The sequence below is a fragment of the Mesitornis unicolor genome, unplaced genomic scaffold, assembly GCF_000695765.1.
Source record: "Mesitornis unicolor isolate BGI_N332 unplaced genomic scaffold, ASM69576v1 scaffold33618, whole genome shotgun sequence".
Lineage (NCBI taxonomy): Eukaryota > Metazoa > Chordata > Aves > Mesitornithiformes > Mesitornithidae > Mesitornis > Mesitornis unicolor.
In genome coordinates this window covers 47,889-74,434 of record NW_010200346.1, presented here as the reverse complement: position 1 = coordinate 74,434, position 26,546 = coordinate 47,889, and the positions used below count along the sequence as shown (strand labels likewise).

The window sequence follows — 26,546 nt, the reverse complement described above, 5'->3', positions numbered from 1 at the left end:
CACTGCTCTCCAAAAGGTCTTTCCCCAAATTGATCACGCTTACCCAACCTCTAAAATTTATCATGCACACATACTAGGTATTTTTTATTAACTTGTTAAGACTGTCATCTGTTATGTGCTTAGAAGTGGTTTTCAAGCTGGAACTGTACATACAGTTTTAAAAGCTAGAAGAGTAGCTGCATCATTCTTAAGAAAACCAGAACACTTTTGAAATAAAACACTACTCTTACTGCTTTGTTAGTAGGAATACTGCACTGCATCTAACTACGTTAAGTAATTTATAATAACTCAACTCTGTACCAAGGAAATGTAAATGCAGACATCATATGTTAGCACTTGGTTTTAAGGCTAGTTGATCAACAGGAACAACTGATACTCTTTCCTTCTGTTTCTTCATTATAATATTTTTAATTAAGCATTTAATGAATGGCACTATTTTCAGTTTCTTTAAAACTCTTTGCAAAAGAGATTTGCATTTTGTTGTGCTCCTTTTCCATCTAGTTCAAAAAAGTTATTTTTGTGGAAGCACCATGCAGGTCATCAAAAATTATGTAAACTACCAAGATTTGCAGAAAAATTTTCGCAATCCAAGTGTGGAATGTAAAACTTAAGCTCCAGACAATTGAACTCTGTTGAAAATTTGCTGTTGACTTTGACAGCAGGCTTGGAAGTGACCTACTCCTGAATCATCTGGGTCAAAGCTGACTTGCTTGGGGCTTGTTTGGTAGAATTGAAAAGCGTGCACTGGTTTCATTTCACCATTTTGTGAAAGTTTTCTGAGTTTGCAGTGAGACATCTCTCCTAAGAACTAAACTCATATAAAGCATTTAAAAAACACATTACAGTGACAGTCTAGAGCACTTCAGGTTAATTATTTTCACTCAGAATAATTCAATAATACTGACACTATGAAGGTATATTCCATAAATAATTCATTACAGGTATCATTTACTGGTCTTCTCTAACTTTCCTAATGACTGTGAAAAGACTTTTCACTACAAAATACAGTGATGCTTGCTAAGGGATGTTATAAGTGGCCACCATCTCCAGCAGCTCAGGATACAGGGATTAGTTCATTTATCTCTTCTGATTCCTACTTACACACTGTGCTTTAGTTTAGTTCTTTTGTTGGAAAATGTTACATTAAAAACTGTTAGCCGTTAAGTTCTGTAGTTCAGCATTTTGTTTTCAGTTCTGAAATCCTTTTGAGCAATACTAAATTAAGAATTTCATTAAGAGTAATATAAAAGAGCCTGATGTAAAACCACTGTACCAGATATACTTTTATTTTTTTAAATTTCTTTGTACCACTACTAACTTTTATATTGTCTCTCTTCTAACTTAAAAACCTTTTCCTTCTTCCTCGACCCCACAGAGACAACTAAATTTCTGTTTATGTAATTTATTGTGTGATAATTTGTATATATTACAGTAAAAAACTTCTGTACTCTTCTCATAAACAACAGAAGAGGGAAAAAATGAAGGAAACTTGTAGCTCAGAAACTGCAATCAAATACGTCTGGCTTATTGTGCATTCTCATCTCTCTTTAAGTGAGATTTTTGTGAAAAAAGCAAATTATCTGGTATAAATAAATTTCCTGTCACAGGGGACTAGCTTAGTTTTATACATGCTCTGGGAGTGCATGTGCAAGTGTATTGAGTAGTATTAAATGAATGAAGTGGTACTGAAAAAACTAGTACATTTTCAAACTTTGCACTGAAGAAAAACTCTGAGATATTCAGTGTTTACAGTCCTAGAGATGTCTATAACAGTTTTAGATAATGTTTGCATTAAATATTTGCATAGAAGCTGTTTATAAAATAAGCAGTTTCTCAGGTTGAAAAGCTGTATATATGTCGTGGGAAGGTATGGTCTGAATAATAAAGCTATATTTGGGAAATTTAATGAACACTCTATGGACAGAAGTGTGGCCATTTATCTGTTTTATATTTTTTATAATTTGACATTTCTCTACTCTGTTCCTTCTGAGATATTTGCATTTCTCATCTCTTCTTTCCTCCTTTTCCATTTACCAACCTCAACTGTAGTTCATGTTTTTGACAAGATCAGTTGTTCCCTATCCTTTGTTTTCAATCCATGTTCAAGTACATTTAGCCTCCAGACTTCCCAATTGACCCTGACCTCTAATTTTTTGATAAAGAAGTGTAGCTACCAGCTTCTAGTGTGGGTCTGCCCTTGGGAGGCTGATTTTAGACAAGGGAATTTAAAGTGAAGGAGATCAATCTCACTCTCAAATGTGTGTTTCAAGGTAGTCCCTATACTGCTGCCATACTTTTTTTTTTCCACTCAGTACCTTGATGGCTTCTCCTTGTAGCAGAACTGATGTGGCTTATAGGGCTTGTGAAGCTGATATGTGTGTTTTGTGATGAAAAACAGTAGGTTAGGGACTGTAGAGGAAGAATCACTAAAAAATACATACATATTATATAATACAAATGAGATTGGAAAGGATATTTTCCTGGATTGGCAAAAAATGCTGATGTTCTGTACAGTAGCATACTGACAGCTCATACAGTTCCTCAGCAGGTGTTTCCAAAGAACTGAGGCCGATACTTATAAATATTTATATGTTGTACATAATTTTGTTTCATTCTCAGACTTACTACACAGAGGGAACATGTACTCTGATTTGGCTCTCTTCCACAAGTCCTGAACTATGAATATGAAATCGGCACTTCATTTTGTCTCCTTTGACTCTCCATCTGTGGTGATCCATTAACAGTTTAGCAGGGCTGCCAGCCCTTAAGGCCCTGGGAGAAATTTCATCATACAGCTGAAACTGAGTGTAAACCATTATGCCAAGAAAACACTTCATGCATTTATTTTTTTGTTGTTAGTATCTTTGTCACTTCCTACCAAAATTTTAGATTTAGGAAAATGACCCATGCACCTTGGCTTTCAAGTCCTCTATTAATCCTCTTCTGAAAAGATTACATTCAGATCCAATACAACATAGGTATTGCTCCCATTTTCAAGGGAAGACTTAAAATCCTGTAAGTGAACAAAATTTAAATTCCATTACTACTGGGAGCTTAGCTGTACTGCCCAGGCAGTGGATGTGGCCTGTGGGTTGTAATACTGCCAAGTAAAAAGTGGACCAAGACTTCAGCTTTTTCAAGTGAAAGCTTATCTGCTGTCTTTGTCAAATAAAGGAGTGAAACTTTGAGAAAGAAGACAGTAAACAAAATAAAATATGTAGAGGGGAAAAAGAGGTGAAAGAAAAGAGATAGTTTTACGGCTGACTTTTCTGTTTCACTAACGGTGAAGAAAGAATTTGTTGGGAGAATTGTTTCTGTTCTTTGAACTTACTATTAAATAGGATGATTACTTGCCCCAAAAGCTCTTTAAGTACTCAGAGGAGTGTGCTTTCTAGGTTGACATTTATCTCCCAAATCCCATTCTAAAAAGTCAGCACTGAATCGGGAGGCAAGGCAGGAGAGTGCTTGTTTGAACAGAGGGCATTTGCTGCAGGCAGAAAAGGTGGCCAAGATTTTGAGGGCAAGGGCAGCCACAGCACAGTCCATGTTGTGCACTTAATGGGGATGCAAGACAGACTATCATTTGGTTTGTCTGCTACACCAACAAAAAGCAGCTTACCTGCCCTTGCTTTCATGCTGACTACAAAGAATTTTCAAAAAAACCCAATCACAGTTAGAGAGATACTTTGCCTTTGAAAACTCCTGCAAAATTCCTTGGCTTGATAGTCTTTCCTGGGATAGTCTTACCTGTCTCCATAACAACAGGGCAGTAGGTAATATCTACTGTTTTTCTAAAGCACGGATCATACATCTGAAAAAGATGTTAGGATAGTCTAGGTATAGATGTATATGATTAGGAATACTTGGTCATTTATAAATCACGATTTATAAAGAATAGTTTTTATAGTCTAACACATCCTTTTTCCTTATTTTTTAAAGTATTTTGTGACTATATTAATATGTTATTTATTGCGGAAAAAATTCTGTGTTTCTTTGTGAATGTTTTTGTAACCAGCAGTGTCAGTTCTACATCAGCCTGTCAACATTGTGATGTTGAGGTGACTAGGTCACACACATAACAATGATCTGGCTGTTTAAAGCCAAACATAATTGCATCTATATGCATCACATATGTCAGTACTACAATACCTAGATATGAGAATACGTAAGCCATGCTCCAGTTACAAAGCGTTTTATGAAGTGTGAGCACCTCTTGGGACAATTGCCCACAATTCCAGGTGGTGTCATACATAGATGAGTTCTAGGACAATCCCACAGTGAATTCTTGAGAAAAGTTTGTCTCAAGTTTAATTTTCATTGCAAAGGAACAAATTATCAAACCCAAAAGCAAGCAGCACCAGCTAACTAACCTGAATTTTAAGAACCTTCACACTTAGACTAGACTGCAGCCCATGGAAGTGAAAAGCTTATATGCTTCCTCAAACTGTGAGAAGATAAACCAGTTCCTTCACTTCTACCCTTGTCTTAGTGCCAACATCTTAAATTAGCTGCCAGAAGTAAATACAAAAATGATACTGTCCTCATAATGTACTCCTCTGATATTACTTTCTCCCGTACTTTTCGTTTTATTTTTGACCTCGATTGTACCACTGCAAAGCCCATGTTGTTTGCATTGATTTCCACAAGCTTTTTGTGAGCATAAAAGTAGCAAAATTGTTTGCTTCCTCAAGGCTTTGAGCTTCGAACCCTTTGGAAACAATACATCCCTTTTGGTTCAGCAAAGCACTGTATACATCTTCAGTAAATACATAGGTTGTGAATCTGTGTAATTCTGTAAATAATACATGGATAGTAAACTTTGCAAATCTTAAATTAACAAGCTAGAAGTAGATATTTCTAGACCATGTCTATGCTAGAAGAATTCCTACTAAAGAATCTTTAAGATAAATAAATCTCCTTTTTCTTCAGATACCTACAGTACAGACATAGTGTGATACTGAAGACACTGCCAGCTGAGACCACAAAGTATCCATTTAAAGGCTCAGTTTTTGTAGTCAGACTAAAAATGTAGAGTTTGAGGTACCCAACAGATAAAAGACAATCTGTGATTTTATGCATTCATCTGCACAATATTTCTGAGTTGAGCTGATGGTTAAGTGTTACAGATAATAAGTGTATTCATTCTTACCATTTGTATTAAAAGGTTTTCGCATTTCCAGAGATGGTCATCTAGGTCCATCTGACCTTGTGCTGAAACTGGATTGTTTTCTCCATTCACCAGAGCCACTGTTTTTGTAGGGACAGAATTTGCCTGGTAGTAGTTGGTTGAGTTTTCAAGGCTGTGTTTGAGTCTTCCCTGGCTTTTCCCTTTTCTTTAATTTCATTTCCTTCCATGATTTACTCATATACAAACTGAGAAATGTTTTTTCTCTCATTTACAAATAATAAGCCTCTTTCTTATCTTATCTTATCTTATCTCTTATCTTTAATAGCCTTTAAGTTTTCTCACTTTCTCCTTCTGTTCCCAAATACAAGTACATACTTTCTCAAGATTGCCTACAAGGTCTGCTTAGTGTTACAGGTGTGAGGTTCCCACTCTGTCTGGTTTGGTGACAGAGAGGAAGCTGTTCTGCATCAGGTCACTAACACCAGTATTCAGCACAAGCGCAGTAGATTCTCCTGATGACTGTGCTGCTAGCACAGGAACTGCCAGTCCTGTCTTTCATTTCTTGCCCCATCTGTTTTGCTTTCTTGATGTTGTAGCAAGAGCCATTGCAGAGCACTGTTTGTGTTTGAGTGCATGCAGTCAAGATGAAAAGTGTAGGAGCTGCATAATGTCCAAACCAAGCTTTACCTTTCTCAGGAACAAAGATCATTTACTCAACCATTTTACAAATGTTAGGTCTGCCATTTGCAGCAAATACCCATCCTAGAGATTCTTGCTTTTCTCATCTATTTTCTATAAAATTATTAGTTAGACCTCAGAGGCAGTTACTCTGACAATTTTCTTTGCAGTAAATAAGGGTAACGCTGTTCACCTGCTTCATGGCACATGAACATTAACATTCAGCCATGTCAGTATTGATGAAAATATGAATAATACTTATTTTTATATACACATAGAATGCCAAAGAAAAGAAAAGGGAGACTGGCTACACATCATGGTTGATATTTTAATATTCAGAAAAGGCAAAAGTACCAGATTGGTTATCACAATTGAATGAATTATACGGGAAAACTCAGTCATGGAATTAGAAGACTGCCAGAAAGGACAACAAAAGATATCTTTAAGATTTTATTTGGTTTGGGGGTTGTTTTTCATATTAATCTTCAAAATCCAATAGACTTAAAAGTCTTTAAAATATTTTAGCATTAAAACTTTTACAAACACCTTGTGTTGTTTCAAATACATAATCTCATACTTCACTGTTAGATGTTTTAAAGTGGATTCTGAGAACTTAAGTGCATTTTAAGAACTTTACAAAAAATGCACACATACAAAAAAATTCCCCTTTATTGGAAAGATATAAAGACAAAACAATTTTGTTGTCCTGTTTAAAAATTCTGGTTCCCCTTTGCAATTCAGGATGGCTGCCATCTGTTTGGCCTTTCCCATGAGGATTCTGCTACAATGATGAACTCTGCAGCATGTACAGAAATTGCTCTCAAGCCTATGTTAACAGTCCTGATAATATATTTTTTAGGTTTCCTCTACGCTCAGAACAGTACCAAACGCAGCATTAAAGAGCGATTTATGAAGCTCTTGCCCTGCTCGGCTGCCAAAACGACATCTCCTGTTACTCAAAGCAAGTTTTATTTTTCATTTGATGTTTTTTTAGGTTTGCATGCATCAAAAGTTATATTTTCATTAACTGCTAATTTGAGAGAGAAGATATCTGCTGAAATAATCGTATGCTCTATAGAGGTTTAAAATCAAGTGATGAACAGGTTTGCGGGCTGGTAGCAGACTTGACTGTGCAGAGCAGGATGGCAAGATACCAGTGCCAGAGTCTGTTGCATCGGAGCTGCTGGGTTGGCACTTGTGCTCTGCAAGCTGGCTGAGAAGTGACTCCCTGGTTAAATTCAATACCTGCTCTCAGTGTATTTGAAAAGTGGTATCTTTTTTGTGTACATGTGTGCATGTGTCTGTGTGTTTTTCTTATCCAATATATAGGGATGGTATCTGTGGTACTGGTCTGGAGGAAAGGTTTGGCCCTGCAGGTTTTGACTTATGTAATATAAAACTATTTAGGGAATGAGACCTAAAAATAATAATGGTATTGAAAAAAAAGTACGTGAATGTAGAGATAAAAGAAAAGCACAGTTTAATGTCTTGATGTGCTGTGAGGAAATAAAATCTCTCCAGGGTTGCTAACAGATAAAAATAGGGAAAGGGAGGGAGGGAGGTCCATCCATCCATCCATCCATCCATAGATATATATACCTAGATAGAGATTAATTATGGTAATAACACTAATGTCTTCCTATATAAATTGAGTACTATAACTGATTTTAAAAAATGTCTGTGGACCCAATTCAGTCTAGATTAATTTGGCTTAATTCTAGGCACTAATCTAAGCACCTAAAATTTGAAGCTGAGTTGTCCCTGTGCTGCTTATATACTCTTCTGATAAAGCATATAAATCAATCTAAAGTAAAAAAAAAAACAAACCACTTCCAAGACCAGTTCCTTGTGTCCAGTGATTAGGGGATGACATGAGACAACTTGGTTACAAACACAGGCCCCCTATTAAGTGTCTAGACTTCAGTGGTATGAATCTAGGCTTTTTGCTACCTCGCTTCACTGTCTTTCATATGCTCTTCCATAGAGAAGACTGTGATTCTTGCTTTCCTTTCTAAGTATTTGAGATCTCAAAGATGAAAATCATTAAAGATGTGGATGCACAGTGATGTTTTCATGGTGGCTTTAACTGGCGCGCTTTACTTGAAAACAGAGTAGCTTACAAAGGTCACTTACAGTTGTGTTACCTGATATTAGTTCATTATGTAGAAGTTGCATTCAGATACATAACCTGAGCAATATAGCCTTAGACTATAAAAGAAATCACAGAAAGGTTTGGATTGGAAGAGACCTTTAAAATCACCTAGTCCAACCCTCCTGCCATGGGCAAGGGCATCTTTCATTAGATCAGGTTGCTCAAAGCCCCATCCGACCTGACCTTGAACATTTCCAGTGATGAGTCATAGAACAGAAAAAGGAAATAGAATAGAAATATTACAAGGTTTGATCTGTTTTTCTGAAGTTGTTTGGAGAGCAACACATCCTTAGTGCTTCAACATTTTTATGCAAGCTTTTTTCTACACAGGTAGCACAAAAATGATTCAGTCTTACTAACCTTGACTATGCAAAACTTGTATTTTCTTGCTTTATTTTATAAACTAGAAGTCAAAATAAAACTTGCATTAAATATTCCATATTTGAGAATCAAATAGTAAAAAAAGATGTATTCAGCATTTTTCTCTTTATTCTTGTCAATAATGAAATGCTATATTAACTAAGACTATTATATTAAATGAAAATATTATATTAAATAAGAATATCATTGTAGACACACATTGTTATTGTCCCATTTTGACAAAATGTGCTATTTGATGTCTGCTAGTATGAAAGAAGTAACATTGTAATGCACATGAAGTAACATTGTAATGTAATGAAGCCAGAACTACCTACAATAACAACCATATTATGTGAACGCGTTAGAACTTTTAAGGTGGCTATTTTTAAAACAAGTACTTTGTTGAAATATGCGTAGTCTGAATTTGCACTTCTGTGCTTATCTTCTATCAATATGTGCAGAAAAAGGTTACTTGAATAAATAAAATCTTATTTCAGCATTCCCATTGAACAAAGCATGTCAATGAATGCTTTTTTGCTTTAGACTAGTAAGCCTAAACTTAAATCTGTCCTTACTTAGCTAAATGTTTAAATGCATATGCTAGAGATAGGACTAAACTCAAGAATGGTTTTGGTAAAGAAAAGTATGTGTGCATGCAGTTATTAAGTAGGTAGGGGAGCTATAATTTTGGGTTTGTGCAGGCAAACGCATGTGCACAATTTTTACAGGTATGAACTGAGTCCTAACTTTGGATGTACTTCTCCAACTGCCTTTATTTGTGGAGTACATCTGCTTTTTGCATTGCATTTACCATTTCCTTCTTTAATGAACATTGAAAGGTTCTAAGCATAGATCCTGTGACAAATATGGTAAAAACTTTCTTTAGTATTTAGCTAGAAGAAAGCTACACATTAATGAAATCAGTAAGAATATTTTATTAAATATGTTAATGAGTGAACACTAACTTGTTTCTGGTTTTCAATTGACATGTGTTAGCCTTTTATGAAAAAAAAAAACCCTTGACTTTCTTAGGCTGAAGAAACTAAACTGAAATAACTAATTTTTCATTAATACCATATAAATCATTAGTGCTTGGGAAATACATATATTTTCACATATTTTCCCTGCATATTTTAAAGTATAGATTTTTTTTTCCAGCCTGGATAACAGTAGCCGTAAGTGTGAAAAAAAAAGACAAAACCTGCAAGTGACTCATGCAGGCTATAGTATTTTCTAATCAGCATAGTTGGCACATTATAAGAAAGTTACAGAGATCTTATATTTTGATTATTTATTTCTATAAAAGACTACAGAAATAGAGTATGAATAGACCATCGAACTGAAGCATTTAATTAAGGGAAAAACTACATAGTCACCCCACTGCAATCTTCTACATTCTCACAGAGACATTAAAATGCAATAAAAAATCTTTATTGCTAAAGATATACCAAACATTGTGCTCAGTAGCACATTGTCTGGCCTTTATATCTAGCCTCACATTTATTATATGTATTCATTTAGCTTCTAGAAAAGCTTTTAGATGTCTCTAGGTAGCCAGATGTTTCACAAATGGATGGTTAGAGAGCTCATTTCCAGTGAAGTCCTTTTCTGTAAAAAGAATAGCCATTTAAACCCCATATAACTTTTGGCATATAAAACGCAAGTGACTTTTCAACAATTTTTATTCTCAGGTTGATTCTTTTGTCAATTTAGTTATAAGCACCTAGTGTTGACTTGCAGTTGACAAAAATCAGCTGCATATATGCAGCATGATATTGTTGTAGAGTCTTTAGTGACTATATAAAGAATATAAAAGATCAGTCCCTTAAAACATGATGGAAAGGCTTTAGAAACTGTGCAAAATGAACCCTGGATGTTCTTATGCAGAATTAAAATGAGACTCAAGAACTTTGCTATACCTTCCTTAGAGAAGGAAGACAGCTTCTTACTCTGGAACTACTTTATTCCAATTTCATCTATAAAGGCAGGATTTTCAGTATTTTCCCTTTGCATCTCAGTGTGTCCTTTCAAAGAGAGCTGAAATCGCCTTATAATTTTGTGAATTCAGATACTGCACTTTAAAACTATTATCAAACATCATAAGGTCAATATAAAGTTGTTTCAGTCAGTTGGAGTTTTTGTCAATAGCATTTGGATTGGAAGTTTCCACAAAGATGGTAGTGGTCTACAAGTCATATGAGAAAAATAGATGAAAATGTAAGAGAAACATATTATTGTTTTTCCATAAGCCAATACACAATATACATTCTGAGATAGGACTGTGGGTGACACAGAGTTCATCTGGGTGACACTGAAATCATCTTCCTGAGATGAGTGCTAACAGCAACATCTCTATGACAGGGGAAAAGACAAACCCCTACAGCTTTGTGAAGATTTATCCAAATAGTCTATATATTATAACTGTATCTATTTAAAGGTTGTTTATTTTTGTTTAGCTGAACTATATCTTCTGATGCCAGAATTCTTCAAAGCAGCTAAAAGGTATTATTACTGTATTGTAGCAAAACAAAAATATGTGAAGATGTAAGCATAATACTGTTTTAATATAGTACTCTATCTAATATTGTGCTCTTATGAAAATTTAACTGAATAAAACTTTATTTTAAGAATGCAGTCCCACGCTCCGTTGAAATAAAATATGTATCTTCAGCATTGTAGAAGTAACATTTAGACATGTTCTCTAGAGTTACATTTCTAAAGTTGGTATAACTCTTAAACCAGAATAAGGCAGTGATTTGATTAAATTAGTCTGGAGTACTATATAAGCTATGTTTAATGCTGGGAGTACTTAAAAATGGGTACACACATTCGTATTTTTGATCAGATATATGGCTGGCACCCTATATAAAAATACATATTTTAAGTGTCTTGTGCTATTTTATTGAACTTTAACATTTAAAACTCTACTGGAAAAACAGCATTGCTATCTCTCATTCTTTTAGGTCTGCACTCAGCTGTAATCCTTGAATGTGTATATCCACATAATAATGAGGTCACTGAAATAATCATGTGCCCGCTTAGGCTGCAGAATAATTGTGTTTGCCCTGAAGGTCTTGTTATAACACACGCAAAGTAAGGTCTGCTGTTGAATGTGCAACATCAGTCTCACACACCTTCCAAAGCACCGCTTCACAATAAAAGGAGAACACTGAAAATCCCAGTCTGATACAGTGAATTGACATCCATTAACTAACCAAGGGAAAATTTTCAGTATTCTGCAGTCACTAAAGTTTTATAAAATTGTTCTTTGTTCAAAGAGTCATAGAAACAGAAAAGCCATACTGAATGTCATGCACGCCCTTGCAGAATGTTGGCTTTCCAGTTTATTGCTCTTTGTACTGATGTGGTAATATCCAGACCGCTGGATCATCACTGCTGTTCCCTGTCCCTGTGCAGCTACGGAAGCAGATAGATACCCTTTCTTTATGACTTCAAAATGAACACATCATTTGTCTTAAAAGCTGCAAAAGGCATTCTTTAAGAGAATGCCATTTAACTTCCTTTTTTTCCTGCAAGGGTTAGATATTTCTACATCCTGTTTTTCTTGTTGAGCTTGCTTTCTCTCTCTCTTGTGTTCTGCAGACACTGTAGAAGATGAAATGGAAATGGCCACAGTACGACATAGACCTGAAGCTCTTGAACTGCTGGAAGCACAGAGTAAATTCACTAAGAAGGAACTTCAGATCTTATATAGAGGTTTCAAGAATGTAAGCAATTCCTTTTTGAATTTGTCATCCATTTACAGAGTAGGCCACTGCAATCTCAGCAGGATCAGGATGACTGACAGTGGAGCTCATGGGATTCAGTAGCTAAATACTGCATGTCTGGTCAGGTGAGGAAACAATCACTCAGCAACAATTGAGCTATTTAATGACTAAAAACCAGAAAGTATCCAGAAGATAATAATTATAACTTAGTATGGTAAGAGTTTCTTCAAGGACAGATTGAGAGTTGTATTGAGGTTGTTTGTCTAAAGATGAAATAATGGGAGAGAACGTAAGTGCTGAAGAATTTGGTGAGTCAGAGGAAAGATTTTGATTTTTGTCTTCACAATAGCTATCACAAGAAGTAGTTGGCTTAAATTGCTCTAGAGGAATTTTTGGTTAGGTGAACAGCAGTAGACTTCTTCAGTCCTTCCTAGCTCCACCAATCTATAGACTCTCTAGATCCCTGTACTAGGAGTCATTAGTTGTGATTCTTTTGCTGAGATATGTGCTGTATCAGCAGAACCAATGTTTTTAGTTGGCAGAGATCCCCTCTGAGGATCCTAGTACATGGGTGCAGTCTACCTCCTTTTCCAGTGTGTACTTGCTGTTCGGTAGTGCTGGGCTTGGTGTTGGCATGTAAGGTACCTGTGGTTAGTACAGCAGAGAAATAAGACACAAAAAGATTTTAGTAAATAGTGTTAAATTCTGTCTCTATATCAAAAGGAAGAGCTGCCTCTGATTTCATTAATATTATATTTTAATAAAACTGCTTTCTTAAAAAAATAGCCTTTTCCTCTCCTTTATTCTGCTATCTTTCATGTCATTGACACTTCTGTAGGCTATTACATGCAATTAACATTGGATAAAAATTTTTTTATATTAAAAAGAATAATAGCAATTGCTTGCAAATCATCAGTGTGTAATGTTAATCTATGTACTCAGCTCTGAGTACTGCAGCTGTGCAGGTGCTAAGTCTCCTGCTGAGCTGGAGGTAAAGATAAAGTTAATTGCATTTATCACCTTTTGATTGTTTTTCTTTCACCCTTACAAAAGGGCCGCCTTCTTGCCCTTGGCATTTACTATGCAAATGAAATCGTATAATAAGGTATAGTAATGCTAAAAGAACAATGAAGCTCAACTATGGGATCAGAGAGAATATTTTCAATAGCTTGTACAAGAAATCTTGCAGAATTCTGAGATATCATATATTTTGTAATGAAAGAAAGCCATGCAAAGGGATGTTTTAAAAGTACATTGCTATTGAAAACCTACAATGCAAGTAAAATACAGTCACTTAATGTGTCCTGTCTATATATCATCCTCAGTTGCAGAAGGTATATAATCTTGGCATGTTAGTGATTAACAGTGATTGCTCTTAAAAGCTTTTCATTTCCTCAGAGTACTAGAGAACATTCCCCTGCTAATGAGAGTATTCCCTAGGTATTGCAAATCATGAAATAATGTTCCTAATTTTCTAATGCAAAAAGGTACAACATATAGTGGATAAAATAAGCCTTCTGACTGTTTCTCTAATAATAATTATTTTTAGAGTCTCAGAAATGAAGGACCTTGATAATTCTCTGCATAAAATGGGTATGGAAAAAGAGAATAGATTATAAGGAAGTATTTTAATTGATTACCATATTACTTTTTTTTGCAAAGAGGAATTCCAGCTCTTCATAGGCTTTTGTGTTCTAAGATGTAAGTTCTCCTTACATCAAAGGAGTGTCGATGGTAATACATGGTAATACATCTTTATTCAGGTGTTTCATTTCCTTATCAGTACATGATAAATCAAGACACACATGTACAAATATATTTGACTATATCGAGCTAATGTGTATGAACTTTGGGGGTTTTGTGTTTAACATAATGGAAAAAATTATCAATGACTTTCAAAAATGTTGTAAAGCATGCCCTGGGGCTGATGAGTGTTATAAATCTGTTTAAAGAAATATTTTTTAATCCAAGCATTAGACTTCAGAAAAGAATGTTTTCAAAACTTCCAGTTGAGTTGGGGTTAGTTTTGTTTCTGATATTTATCAATTTCTACTGCAAAATTTTGTCCTTGATCCAGTTCCCTAATTACTTCAGAGAATGGGTAGGACAGGTCTGCCTCAACTCTTTGAGCAGCTTGCCTGTGCAGATTAGTTAATCTTTCCTATCACGCATCTAGCTTTTTTCATACAGTTTGAGCAGCTTGGGTGGGTACTGAGACAGGATGGCATTTCAGTGCCTCCCATAGCCTGCACTTGGATGGTCTCCCCCAACAATGCTCAATCATCCCCTTCTGTCTGCCACAGGCCACCTCCATTCCGCTCCCATTCTTTCTGATCCAGCTTAATGCTATCCTGCCAATATCTCCAACCCTGTGTGCTTCATATACCAGTATATACTGGAGACCACCCAGCTGGAAAACAGCTTTGCAGAAAAGGACCTGGGATCCTGACGGACACCAAGTTGAACATGAGCCAGCAATGTGCCCTGGCAGCAAAGGCAGTGAATGGTGTCCTGGGCTGTATTAGGCAAAGTATTGCCAGCAGGTGGAGGGAGGCGATTCTTCTCCTCTACTCAGCACTGGTGAGGCCACAGCTGAAGTACTGTGTCCAGTTCTGGGCTACCCAGTACAAGACAGACATGGACATATTGGAGAGACTCCAATGTAGGGTAACAAGATGACTAAGGGACTGGAGCATCTCTTCTATCAGAAGAGTGCACTGTGCACTGGCAGGAGCTCAAGGGAACTGTAATGCAGACTTGGGTACTAAAGGCAGTGTAGCTAGTATCAGCATATTTATCACAAGCACTCAGGTTAATTCAACAGAATTATGGCCTATATATGGATTTTTGCTGATCTATATTTGTATCACAGCAACTCTATCCTTATATAGAGCCTAAAAAATGCAAGATTTTCAACGGTTAAACTGTAATACTACCATAACATAAAGTATCTGTAATAGTGCAAACATTTTACAACCACATGTACTGGTAGGACAAGGTGTAATGGCTTTAAACTGACTGGAAGAGGGTAGATTTAGATTAGACATTAGGAAGAAATTCTTCACTATGAGGGTGGTGAGACACTGGAACAGGTTGCCCAGGGAAGCTGTGTATGCCCCATTCCTGGAAGTGTTCAAGGCCAGGTTGGATGGGGCTTTGAGCAACCTGGTCTGGTGGGAGGTGTCCCTGCCCATGGCAGGGGTGTAGGAACTAGAAGATCTTTAAGGCACCTTCCAACCTAAACCATTCTATGATTCTGTGATTCTATGACTGATAACTTTAATGAATACAAAACTTTAATTTTTAGAATGGAAAAGACTCCATACCTTCTATGGTATTAGTAGAGATAAGTTGAAAACTGACATTTCTTTCTGAAGAGCTTGGATGTCTCTATATGATAACACCTAATGGTCTCTATATGATAACACCTAATGATTTAGGTGTGTCAGAAATTAATGAATAAGAAAACTGTAATTTTTTTCCAGTATATTTTAAATAGCCTTTATAGCAAGCACATTTTTCCCCCTGTCTTTTTGCAAGCATAGTGGAACGAGATAGGTCCCAGACATGATAAAGAAAAATCCAACCGATGAAATAGATGCAAAGCAGTACTCAGTCCCTCTACTTCTGTATCCTGTCTTCAAGAGTGGCCAGATAAGGGAAAGCATGTAAGAATAAGCAAAACTTAGAATGGTAATTCACCTAACATACTGTTCTGTCTCCTAGCACTCTACTACGGAAATACTTTCTTTGCTGAAAGTTATATCTTTGTGTTTTACATACTTTAACCAAATTTTCTTCCATAAACTTTGATAATTACTTTTTCTACCTATCAGGGTACTTTGACATCCACAGCATCCTGTGGGAAGTTAGTTCCATACCTTATGTGAAAAATAATTTGTTTCTATGTAAAAGTTGCCTTTTATTTTAATAAAATATCTATAGTATTTCTGCTATGAGAAAATGAGTCACTATTGCCATTAATTCTCCAAGACATTCCAACATTTTCTACTTAGCCCCTTCTTTTCGTAACTGAGAGGTTTGTCTATGTAATCTGTGATTGTATGTAACCGACTCCAGCCTGCTGATTTCTCAGAATCCTGTCTAGTTCTAGGATGTCTGTTTTGAGATAGGGAAGACCAGAACTTCTCACTCCTTATGTCCAGTTATTTATTATTTATGACTTCAAATTACTTATGTACAGTTCTGCTTGACTTCAGAAGAGAAAGTAGCAAGTATTCCCATATTTCTGTAGTATAGGTGGTGTTTACAAAGTTTGAGTTATTATGTGGTATTTACTTAGACAAAAATAAAAACATAAATGTTTAAAGATATTTTAATTTATTTAACTTTCCAGTGTAAGCAAATTACATGCTAAATCCAGCAAAACGTCATTCAAGCAGAAGGTGCATAGGGTCTCAGATAGTATCTTGGTGTGTATGTACACACCTGAAAGCTATAGAGAGTCTCAGATCACACTGTAGTATAGCTGATGCTCTAGAAAGCAAGAAGTAGAAGATAACTGCAGGAAAGGTCCAAAGACTATTTGAATGCCTGTTGTGACAATGGCTGTTTTGGTAGTAGTCAAGGTCAACATTTAAAACACACTAAAAAAACCACAAGGAGGTAGGATAAGCACCTTCACATGACCTCACAACTCTTATAAGGAAAAGCATCAAGGGAGAACATATGTCTGTATTCAGTAATTTTGCCATTTTAAAGCTTCTATACTACCCTTGAAAAACGAGCTTAACAGAAGTCCTAAGCCCTCCCCAGGCTCAAAAGGTTGTCCCCAGCGCTCTGGTTTTGCAATGTTCCTGCACTCTTGTTGATGAATTGTTGCTCAGCTGCCATCACAATGGGACCTTCCCATTTTCTATTTGGCTTCCTGTCATCCCATTTCTTGTAAATTGAAATTGTGATTGCTGCAGTCATTAACCTTTCAAACTAGTGGCTCTGTGGCAGACCTAGTACAAGTGATACTTCACAATAAATTGCACAGGCTATTGAGCGTGCACTCAACATATGGTCTTTCTTTCTCTTTTGTCCATTGATAGATCTCTCACAGTTTTGAAAATGTCCTGAGCTATGGCACATTTCCATTTTAAAAATACTTAGATAATGCTTTTCGTGCACAAAAGATGCCTCTATGCTAAACTTAAATGTTAATGACCTTTTAATTTTTGTTGATTATTCTCATGAAAAATTCTGTAGAACTCTGTGTTGGGAAGCTATTAGACTTTCCTGGAAAAGTGAAGGGATTTTTGATGAACATTGATCTTACCCAGCTGTATATCAGAGAAAGTGTAAATTGATGTCACGCATGCATAAAAATGCACAGATGCATACTGTGGCTTTAAATAGGCAGCTTCGTACTTCTGACATTTATTGGGAAAACAACATTTCTAAAGTACCTTTTTTTCCCTGTTGCTGTTAGCAAATGAGGCAAACAATGACAGTAAGATAATAACTCTGATAAATTTACAGATCAAAGGTAGATTCCCGCGTCACATGAGCCATCTGTATAAGAATACATTTGTGCATAACTCAAAATATTTATTCAAAGATTTTTCCATTTCAATTATGGTTTGATGGAAGCATTGTATTACTGTATGTTACATTTGTGAGTCTCACAGAAACTTTAATGAAAGCTTATTTAATAGGTTATAAAGCTCATTTATTGATTCTCTAGAGCATTTGAGTTTTGCATGATAAAATACAACTATTCCCATTGTCCTTTTCTGGAAAATTCCTTCCATTTTCTTTGATATCCTGTTAGTCTCTTACAGAAAAAAATAAGTGAGGAGAAATTGCCTGTTTTATCTAATTGTCTTTCCAATCTAATGAGTAGGAAATAACATATGGTTATTTCCTATATGGTCATGTGGGTGTATCTGTATGTAGATAAGTTATGTCTACATACCCAACTGTTAGAATATTCATAGGGTATTTTTGATAAGCTGGACTAAATGGCCTCCAGAGGTCTCTTCCAGTGAATAGTTTCATCAGTTTCTGAACTACCCACATGCAGATTAGATAAGTAATTGAATTTACAGTATTAGCGAATGGTTTGAAACTGGTTGCTGTTTCTGTATCGTACACAACAGCCCAATCCCCTCAAAACACCAATACACTTTCAGTGTGAATTTTCACATTGTTAGCTGTAAAATGTCCCCCCAAATAAATAAAATCTGCATAAACACTTGCTATAGAAATTCAGGTTGATGTTAGGTATGGCTTTGTATAATGTTGGCACCGTGACATTAAAAAAGAATTTGGGATCACTGAGACACAGCATCTTATGTCATTGTTAACGTTAGCTTACAAGAAAGTCAAATTCAAAGTTTTGATGCTGATTTTCAACACCAGTTCTAGACTGCATATGATAAGTGCACATATTATGTATTAAAAGCTCTCTAAAATTATCAGTGCTCGACCCAATGGTATGATGTTGAAAACTTAAGTTTAGCACCAGCTCTCATTACAGTCAGTTTATTCAGAGATAGAGCCTATGAACTGCAATTAAGAAAGCCGTCAGGATGGCAAGGAAGCCACTTAGGTTGGCTAATATAAAATGCTAGGTACAAATATTTATCTGAATTTATACGCCTCTTCACAGCCTGTGGGTCTAAATATTAGGCACCTGCATGAGCTACAATGATCTGCTGAGAAAAGGTGCCTGAAAGAACAAGGTAGCTTTATCCACATTTGGTATAACAACCTGGTAGATAGAGCATTTTCAGATGTAATGAGAGTTTTTAAAACTGAAAACTAAAAAAAAAATATATATATATAAAAGTAATTGGGACTTAGAAGAGGAACATTGAGTTGGTGTACTGAATAAAAATAATTTTCATTGTGTAAATAATTTCACTAATCCTGAAATTTTTTATTTAATGATGAAGATGAAGGTTAGGTATATACCGTGCATTTTGCAGTATACACAGTAGCTTGTGCAAAACCTGAAACATCCTAATGTGATTTTGAGGGTACTGAAGTTAAGATTTTCAGACTGGTTTAAATTTTCTAATATATTTGTACACACGATATTCTAGGAACACTGAATATATTTGTTTTCCTCATTGTAATTGTAATTTACTTCATAAGAAAGGACGTATGAGAAATGTCTCTCAGTGTCCTACACATAGATGACTTTTACCTTTACGGCTATTCTGTTTGCACAACCTCTGCTCTGTGACTAATAGAGATGTACAGCTTTGTCTTTCACTTCTCTTTCCAATGTAGTTTCTAAGATAATGTCTTGACTAAAATGTGTTTAATACAAATGGAAAATGTGTCTCCTTACATTGTATTTGTGAGACACTAAAAGCTGACAAGGGAAATAGGTATTTAACTATAAAAGGGATTAAAAAACAGGGTAATGCAAAGAGCTTGAATACCTGTGTGATGATCCAGAGATTTAGAAAGTCCATTCCATTTTCCTTGCTTTCTTACTTAACCTTTTCCACCTTTTCTAAAGCATGACAAGGGGCAAAGACAACATAATCCTCTTAGTTTATCTCTCTGGAACACCATGTACTGTGAAACAGGAGGTTTCACACTATGAGAAATAACATTAGCTTGGATCAGCTATCTCTGAGTCATCAGTGTCTCCCATCTCACACAGTCGATAAAATGTCTTCAGTTCACTGTGGTCCCATTCAGTTCCACACTGAATCCATGTGTTGGTATTGTAATGAATAAATGCAGATTCAAGATGCAGACTTTCTGACTAAACAGAAGAGAATCTGGAAAAAAAAATACAGATCAGTTAAAGGTTCCCACCTTGTTCTCCTAGCTAACATGAAGAAAACACTGAAACCATTTGACCTGTATCCCTCTGTGACTCTGAGTATCAAACAGGGGATGGGTTGTTTTACTGCATAACAGTGCATGAAATGTGCCCATTGAGCTGAGAGTTTTTACAGAGGTGCTGACCTCTCCACAACAAACAGTGTAGGAACAGCAGTGTTGTGGACATGAAGAGGATGTATATACAAAGAAGCACCAACAACTTGCCTTTTCAGATAGACTCAGTGATGACACCTGAATGAGTTGTGCCTCATGCATATAAACTTGTTAAATTTGTAGCACAGAAATGCCAATAAAATAGGAAAAAAAAATTCCGAATCTTAATAGAAAATCAGATAGTTATAATTCAAACTGGAAATTAACATCTCCCAGTGTTAGAAAACTCCTGTGACTTGCTTAGACAACTAAATAGACAACTGCATAATGAAACTCCAAGTGAGTAAACCTAGAAGATAGATATCATGTCTGCTGTCAACAGACAGATTTCTGTAAATCATCTTTTTCTATCTAAAGAGAGTTTATGAAGACATGTATAATGCACATAGCTCAAACCTCCATCTTTTTAAATAGAGTTTTTATTTACCCCTTGTGCTTCAGATCAATTATTTCCTCAATTTTAGAATACTGAAGAAAAACTTTTAAAAAAAAAACCTCTTGCCAAAGCAGAATTCTGTTATTATGTTTCAAAAGCACTGGCATTCATTTACTAGGGACTTAGAAGGAACTTTTCCGTATTTCAAACAAGGCTATGTGAAAATTTTTTTACAAACTGAACAATAAATAATGCTTACATTCATTATATATTTTCTTCAAGAGTTAGTCAAGAAACTTGAAACTTTTCAAATGTAAGAGTAAAAATAATTTGGATGTATGGTTTGACAGATCTAGAGTATAGTTGTCACAGATTTCCAGATCTTAATGCGTTCAGTGGCAATACTCATTTCAATTAGTCTAGCAGTTGCTGGCAGAGATTGAAATTTTCTTTTTGAAAATTGATAATGAAGTCAGTCCCTACAGTTCTCTTCATCTCATGACTTACTGCTGTTCATGGAGATACTTTGCGTCATGTTCACTAGGGCAAAGCTGTCATCTAGCGTACCAAGAATTGTCTTCATAATAGTGATTGCTTACTTCTGAATTATCTCTGAAAATTGTAGATGCCAAGTCACTATTCAAGCAGTGTATAAAAAGAGCATGACTTTAAGCACCCAGTATCAACAATAGTGCAGAGCACCAAATACCTCTGAAGTTGTTCTTTACTCTGAAAAAGTCAATATTATATTTTGCTGGAACTGTATTGCTCTGTGTGCTTGTCAGTCTCTCCTGTTGGAAATGGGCAGCACCCTGTCCCATGCTCTGGTGTGCTTTCAGTGGGGCTCAGGGTATGGCGGTGCTGCCAGTCAGGCCAGGCTGATGCTTGGTGTATGGTGCTCTGCCAGCCAGCTGCTCGGTGTCATTCAGCTGCTGGTAGAGCTGTTTTCTGCCACAGAGATTTCACGTGCATCAGTACATGATATCTGAGGAATATCAATGTCTATGTACTAGAATATGGGCAGAAACTGTCTTCTTTGGCTACAGCTTACTGCAGTTACTTTTTTTTTTGCCGCGTCTGGACTAAGCATTACAAAGCTTGGTGCTTGAGTTATGTGAAATTGTTGTATTCTGGTTTCTGGGTAATCACTAACATTAGAGAGGTAAAATTTGGTGCAATGCACCACTGACTGTATTGTAGTTTAAAAACTCAGTGAGTGGGCACCTCTTACTCTCCTTTCTCCCACCTGTCCCCTTTTCTTCATGAGGTGAGATAAATGCTAACTGTAGCTGCTATAAACACCGCACATTATAACACACAGTGTAAAATGTTTTAGTGAGCCAATTAATCAGTTGAAAAAACAGTGTTCAAAAAATTCCCCTACTTGGATTTATTGCTACCCATTTTCTTGCTTTTAAAGAGTTTTTATATAAAACATTATAAATCTATATTAAATCTGTATGAAGTGGTCTCCCTGTTACACTGCAGTTCAGAGACACAAAGTGGACGCATATTTTCAGGTGGGCACCCTAAACCTGCAAAATGAGAAGAGAGGGAATAAATGCATCTTCTGATGATAATTCTGGATGGTGCAGCTCGACCGTTTGGGCCCTGATTATTTCAAAGCTTTATAGAAAAAATCTTATTTGTATTGAACTCGGGAATCTGTTCAGGATCCCAGGAATTTCCAAGTAATTTTGGATCTTTAGAAGTCTGGGTTTTTTTCTTGTTTAAATTCCTGGCCAATTTAAACAAAATCAGCAATGTGTAGGTTTTGTCAGAAAGCAGTGAAACCATCAAAAGTCCTTTCTTGATTTCTGCAGAATTAATTTCTCATTAGAAATGCCTTTAGATCTGCATCTATGCTAAAAATAAACACTGATAAATCTTCTAATAAAACAGCAAATCACAAGTGAGAAAGCATCAAGGTCAAGTCTTTCAGTGTCATGGAAGCTTATTACAAGTCTTGAGTCAACCCGCATTTACCTTTGAGTGAAAGTCTAAAATCCAGTATCTAACTGAGCTCATATTCTTTAAATCATTAAATTTGTACCGTTGCTCTGCACTCCAACTATGTGAATGATTTTCATGTTAACTTTCAAGTAAGGGAATTTATTCAACCCAATCAATTCCATTGTGAAATATACTTAAAGCACCTTAGATATGGTGAGTATAACAGAAGAAATAGGAGCAAATAACTCAGAAGACAGCATGATTCAGTAAACACAGCATGAAACTAGAAGTCTAAAGACTCTAGCCTTTTGGCTCTCTGGCTGGCTTATTAACTGCCACACACCTTTAAAAGCCTTAACTATCACACTAAAAAGCTTTCTGGGTTGCAAGAGAGCATTATATCAGTGCTTTGCTGCCTGCATGGGTTCCACATTGACAACTGCTTAATTTATTGTCGCTGGTCTGACAGCCAAAACCTTTTAGAATGTCCCTGGCTATCTGAGAAATCGCTTCTCAGCCTTTGATCAAAGCCTCCTCAAATGCGCCCTGGGAACAAAGTGGGGAGCGCCAGTAGGGGGGCTGGTGGCTGTGGGAAACTGAACTTTCCCAGGAGCTGGAGATAGCAAAGTTCATCCTTACAGGAAAGAAAAATGAACACTGAATTCCTCGGCATTGAGAGTGAAAAATGTTTTCTGTGGGCAGTCTATTTGAGTGAGACCATTTACCCCTTCATGACCAACCTCCATATCCATCAACTGGAAATAACAGTAAACCTCATGCCTGAGGAAACACTGATCTAGGAAGCACTCTACATTGTATTTCTAACAATTATTTACTTACTCCATTTATGCATCTCTGACAATCTGACCAGCTTCACTGTGGCCTTGCAAAAAAGCATCAAGAATAATTTTTACAAGTATACACCCAGTAGGTGGATATAGCAGTATTTGTCTCTGGCATGCTATCTGCCAGCAATTATAGCTATCAAGGCAACAGACACATGATTGTGCTTGTGGTTAACCATGTCAGTACTCAGCACTGGATCTAGGTGCACGGGAAGCCTCTTGTACAAGCTACCAAATTTGAATCAATAGGCAGGAAATCCAGGTTCAATAACTAACTGCCATATTATCCTACTGAAAAACTCAGTTCAACTCACAGTCTTTTTTCACCTCTTTCCTAAGTTTTTCAGGCATAAGTTCTTTGTCAGTGTTTCTCCGTGTCTTGAATAACGAGTCCCCATTAAAAATCACAGTGCAGTGGGTGATTCATTGCTATTAACAAAGTTTTTAAACAGTTAATGTTTGTTACCTTCCTCCAGAGCAAGATGAGAAGAGTGACACAACATAAAACATCAGAGAACTTCAAAGTGAAAGCAAATGAAAAGTTAGATTCAACTTGACATCAGAGAGTAATGAGATATTTGTTTACCAGTTTTTAATTAGCTCAATAGATTCACCAATTCTGGATACTTGTAACATTTAGCTCCTGAATTTATGTTGTTGTTCTTCTAGACTAAAAATCCTGCCTCTCTTAAAGTCAGTTGCAAAACTTCATTGATTTTAATGGAACATGCCCAAATGGCGTAAAGATTTTTTGACCCTCTTCATGTGTTTTTCACTAAAAGAATGTATTCTCAAGGATTCCAGAGCTCTAGATAGAAATATGGCAATTACAGTTTTGTTCAGCTGATTTGTCCCCCACCACATTAATTGTCTGTGATGAAAAGAACTGTACATCCCTTCAGTCTGTCAGACAACTGTAATTTAGTGGCTCTAAAAATCTTCCAATCCAGTCCCAGAGAAAGATATTCCCATGAGGTAACACCAAAATGTATTATGTTTTTTACCAGTAGATAAGCACGTACCTGTCACTGTTGTCCTGTGCTGGAAATTTTTTTCTGGTTTCTTCAGAATATTTTTCAGCTTCCTCCTACGTTAAAAAGTTATGGAAGAGTATGCATCCCAACCAAGGTATTCCCACCATTCAGTTGGGAGCATGCTGGGTCTCTTCAGAACACTCAGTTGTTCAAGAGAGGACCTGAAACTGGAAGTTTCAGGTTTTGCTCTGCAAACGAGATGCCTTTCTCCATTTGGTCATTGCCTTCTGCATTCTGAGTTCCTGGAAGCAACATCTTTTGGGAAATCTCAGGGTACTCTAAGAAGTTTTCTGCTTCATTTCCCAATTAAGATCTAATTAAGATCCTAAGATTGAAGCCTGTCCCTTTTCTATTAATGTGTCTCAACACTAAACAGTCTAAATTATTTCTTGTTATATTTTAGTATAATTCTCCAGAATCGAGTCTCATATTGTCCCTCAGACTTGATCAAATATCCACATTGAATATGAGTTCTAAAAAGTCCACTGCACTTTCAGTAGTGATGAAAATATATAAATCAAGTCATACAGTATCTGCTTCAGTGAACAAGAGATGTAGTACCATCCCCTGTAATGAAGCCCAAGGTATAACAGACTTATTTTCTTATTCTGTTCTCAAAAGCTGAAGTTATGGAACAAAGACAAATTTTATGTGCCAAAAACTTAGCAGGTTTTGCAAGAAGTTTTTATGCCCAGCAATTTCAATCTCAATGAATCTCCATAAGGAATGATACAACTATGAGAAATGAAATCTTTTTCTTTAGGCCTACCCTGTATTGTACATAAATCTTTTTCAGATGTGTCTGGTTCTCTAGTTATCTTTTTCCCTTCTTGTTATCTGTTTTAACTGGGCAATGTGTTTGGCTTCTTTTTTGTTTTCCTATGCGACTCATATTTTCACAAAAGTATGACAGCAAAAATCAATCACCATTTGTTTAGGTTTATTTCAGTATTCAGTCCCAATGATTTGACTTATGCTACAAATTTTAGATATACTGCCAAAAGCAATGTATCAAGTATCCACATATGAAACAAGGAGAGCTTCAGAATAATCAAAAGGATATTTATGTAGGTTATTTAGATTTTTTGCTGTGCTAAAAAAAAGTTATCAGTTCATACTCCTGACTAAACTTCAAATTCCATTCTTATGCTTTTCTTATGTCTTTTACTGAATTATAGAAACACTATCTCATTTGTAAGTAGTAATGGTAAATCCTGGTGAATCAGGTACGATTTATACTAACATCAAGATCAGTTTTATAAATATATATTCAGGTAAGCACTTTCATTCTTATGTTTGCAATGCTGGGGCCCTTCTCTTGAGTGAAAGTGCTGTTAGCAATGGAGAAATTAAACCTTTGTTAAAAGATAAATTTATTACTATATAATATATAAATAATGAGTACGTTTGATTTCCTGCTTCTAACCTGTTCCCCATTGACTTTTATGCTCTTCTCCATTTCTTTTAGCTGACAGGATTCTGTAGGAGCTGAAATTCCTTGGTGCTTTTCATCATAGTCAGCACTAGCCAAATATTGATCTGTCTGCCTTTACCAGAAGAAACAAAGAACGACCACTCTGAAAAATACTAAAATAACATGAATTAGGACACACTTTCAGGCTGAATGTCTTTTATGCAGACATGTGTCCCAGGAATACAAAACTCAGAGTGTTCTTACTTCATGATTAAAATGAAAATTTATTTAGTGTCAGCACTTAGTATCAAGATCCAGCTGGCTGACGAACACGAAAACAATCAGATGAGCATTTTAGACAGAATATAGGGGGGTTTTTCCACCCCTGACATACTGACTTTGCTTCATAGGTACCTTGTGCTAAATTCAGGCTTTCTAATTTTCATATATGGCTATAAAATATTAGTAATCACAATGGGGCAAGTCTGCTAAATTTAGCAGAAGGTTGTTAGTACAGTTTCCTCCTCAGTGAATCTTCTGCTCTTTAAGAGTACAAGGAACTTCTAGGGAAAACAAAAGCACCAACCGAGCTCTTAAATTCTAGCTCCCTTGTGTAAGAAAAAACAAAATAAAGGCCTCCATGGTGTTAAGGTAGGGAATTGACCTATACTCAAATATTGCTGTTAGGAACTGGTAGTGTCCTTCATTATGCTCAAATGATTCACTTGAGGGAATGCATACTCCCAGGTCCAAGGGAGTGCATCTGAGCATCCAGCACTTGCCCACAAGGAGATATTCCTTCTCCTCTCACCTAGGATCTCAGTCGATTTAAAGGGACTTGACCAAAAACATTCCCAGGGGAACGTGTGAAAGGCAAGTCAGAGAAGCAGTGCTTAGCTCAATACAGCTT

General features: G+C 36.1%; 1 protein-coding gene across 3 annotated transcripts in view; it reads left to right on the top strand.

Annotated features, from left to right (window-relative positions):
- Positions 1–3,543: 3,543 nt before the first annotated feature.
- Positions 3,544–26,546, top strand: part of KCNIP4 (Kv channel interacting protein 4) — a 54,841-nt gene continuing 31,838 nt past the window's right edge. The window contains exons 1-2 of one of the 3 annotated variants that reach the window (XM_010189726.1): positions 3,544–3,586; positions 11,922–12,046. In XM_010189726.1, coding sequence (XP_010188028.1) covers positions 3,559–3,586; positions 11,922–12,046 — 153 coding nt within the window. In that variant the 5' untranslated portion in view covers positions 3,544–3,558. Of the gene's footprint in view, positions 3,587–6,673; positions 6,768–11,921; positions 12,047–26,546 lie in introns of those variants that run through there. The other 2 variants (XM_010189725.1, XM_010189727.1) reach the window with 2 other exon arrangements.